Source organism: Sinocyclocheilus rhinocerous, unplaced genomic scaffold (assembly GCF_001515625.1).
Source record: "Sinocyclocheilus rhinocerous isolate Xijiao unplaced genomic scaffold, SAMN03320098_v1.1 scaffold7051, whole genome shotgun sequence".
Taxonomy (NCBI): Eukaryota; Metazoa; Chordata; class Actinopteri; order Cypriniformes; family Cyprinidae; genus Sinocyclocheilus; species Sinocyclocheilus rhinocerous.
In genome coordinates, this window is record NW_015655668.1 from 1 (window position 1) to 2,717 (window position 2,717).

Below are 2,717 nucleotides of genomic sequence, written 5' to 3' on the forward strand. Positions count from 1 at the left end.
TGGCTACTGTAAAGTGTTGAATTTGAGTGATTCAATAAAAAAAAATTAAAAAAACTTCCGCGGGAAAACCGCGGACTTGGCAACACTGCGAAGTTGCGCAGGCGCTGTGAGGGGGAAACAGGGAAACTGAATTCACCGGAACACCGGCGTAAGAAAGTGTAAATACACGCCAGCAGATTTTGGGTTGGGTGTTTGAAATAATAATTTCTAACACATTATCACATTATTAGTACGGCCTCAACAACATGGGAGGTGGTGACCTTGTAAGTACAATTTTGTTTTAAGTTTTCTATTTTTTTTTTTGTAGTAGCGCAGTTGCTAATGATAACCGTTGTGGCCTAGTTTAGCTTGTTTATGAAAACGTACCAATTTCACTCACTGGCCATAAATAAAACAGACTCCACGGTTACAAGTCACGACCTTTATTTATATAGCGCTTTATATAATACAAATCAAAGCAGCTTTACCGTGTTAAGCAGGATGTTTCAGTAATGCAAACAAAATTTTGCTGGAAAGCAGCTCAATAGGACAATAGTAAACAGGCAATTTTTCAGTTAAAGTCAGTTCATCGTTGATTCAGTGATGCCAACATCCAGCTCAGTTCAGTAATATGATCAACTCTATCGCACAGACACTGTTGGATGACCGATATAAAGTTGGTTCGACGTTTGACGTTGGATATTAGACAGATATTCAGCCGCGAAAAACTTCAATAAATTCTTAGTGGATGAGTATAATTGTATACAAAATGGCTTATCTGAAAAGCATTAAAACGTAGAACTGAACACACATCGCAGTTTATTTGTTTTAATCGTCCTCTATATGTTGAAACGCATAAAGTCTCTAGCAGCGCCGAGCTCGTGCTTAGGCCAGCTAGGGACCGTCTACAAAGTACATATAAAGGATAAAACGATGAATGTTTATCCACCGGAATGTTTTTTACAATTAACAAAACAAGAGCAAATAGTGCACCAAGCTCTTTGAAAGATATAAAGACAAACACTTATAACGCTCACTTGAATTTAAATAAGAAATATTGTAAACAAGATATGTGATAGTGGTTATTATTATATTATTACTATTAATAAATATATTAATAAAATAAAAATAATATTAAAAATCATTATCATTCCATAATTTAGTGGTTATGCAGTAGGCTTATTCCAGGTCCTTGTGAGAACATTTTAATATTTGTTGTTTTCACAGAAGTTTGACACCAAAAAAAACACTATTGAAATTTAAACCAATAAATAAATAAATGTAAAATTAATACACTCTTCTGTATTAACCTCATGTCTTTGTTACTGTTTTTATAAGAACATTTTTATATTTGTTTTAGTCACAGAACTGTAATAGAAAACAATTCAACAATTAAGACAAAGCTGGCAAAGAGTGTTGTTTTGCAGTTGTTTTGACTTGAGTTTGAAAATCTAATTTTTAATAAATTAATTTATAACAAATCTCTCACAAATGTCAAACCTCAAACGTCGAACCAACTTTATATCGGTTGTTGGATGAGAATCCAATAGTGTCTGTGCGATAGAGTCAATAATATTAAGTGTCCTCAACTAAGCAACCAAGAAGTCATTTAATAAAAGTGATTATCTCCACATCTTTTTTCCCCAAGAATCCAGTCCTTTCATTAAAAGTGATTAACTCCTTATCTGTTTTTTTCTGAAATCTGAATTATCTCCACAAATACCACCAGAACTTGAAAAAGAGTTGGCATCCGCAAACTCTTAAAAACATCGAGCGAGTGTGGAAAGCGGAACAGAAACATGAGGCGGAGAGAAAGAAGATTGAGGAGTTGCAGAAGGAGCTTAAAGAGGAGCGAGCCCGAGAAGAGATTACCAGATATGCGCAAGAGACAGGCGCTGTAAAGTGTGTGACACTCAGACACATTCTCTCAGTTTTCACAGTCAATCCCAGCACAAAGCTTTTTCATGAAAGAAGTTCATTATAACACATAATGTATAATTGGATTTAGTTATAATAACAGGCTTACAGGTTTAAGCCTATAATGTAATATCAGATTTCTCAATATTGCAGAAAGAAAGATGACCGATTGGACTGGATGTACCAGGGTCCAGCAGGACAGATCTCTCGAGAGGAATACCTTCTTGGTCGCCCCATCGACAAGCAGATCACACAGCAGTATGAGGAACCTGAGAGCGGACCATCAGCTGATACAGGCCTCCTGCCTGGTTCCATATTTAACCCTACAAGTTCTGTCTCTACTAATGATATGGCTGCCAAGATCAGAGAAGACCCTCTTTTTGAGATCCGGTAAGTTGGAATGGCATTTTTATTTTTAACTAAAAGGGTTGTAACCACTGATCTATAATAGAAAACTGGATTGCTCATGATGTCATAAAAGTGAAGCCACTATGCCACCATATTGGTATTCCCTAGTATTCCCATACTTTCTACTGAATTAATAGAAAATCGTATGATTTTAATGAGAAAACATCACCTAACGAGTCAGCATCTTTATATCTGAAGTATCCCTGTGCGTTCTTACAATGCAAACATCCTAAGCATTTAAATGGTTATTTGTTTAATGTCAGGATTCCTGCGTATTAAAGGGGTCATATGATGTTGCTAAAAAGAACATTATTTTGAGTATTTGGTGTAATGAAATGTGTTTATGCGGTTTAAGGTTAAAAAAACACATTATTTTCCACATACTGTACATTATTGTTTCTCCTCTATGCCCC

At 35.5% G+C, this 2,717-nt stretch overlaps 1 protein-coding gene across 1 annotated transcript in view; it reads left to right on the plus strand.

Moving 5' to 3' along the window:
* Nucleotides 1-98: 98 nt before the first annotated feature.
* The window catches only part of LOC107718860 (pre-mRNA-splicing factor CWC25 homolog), an 18,409-nt gene continuing 15,790 nt past the window's right edge, over nt 99-2,717 (plus strand). Inside the window, exons 1-3 of the mRNA XM_016526095.1 lie at nt 99-263; nt 1,709-1,881; nt 2,050-2,286. Of these exons, the coding sequence (XP_016381581.1) occupies nt 246-263; nt 1,709-1,881; nt 2,050-2,286 (428 nt within the window). The 5' untranslated portion in view covers nt 99-245. The remainder of the gene's footprint in view (nt 264-1,708; nt 1,882-2,049; nt 2,287-2,717) is intronic.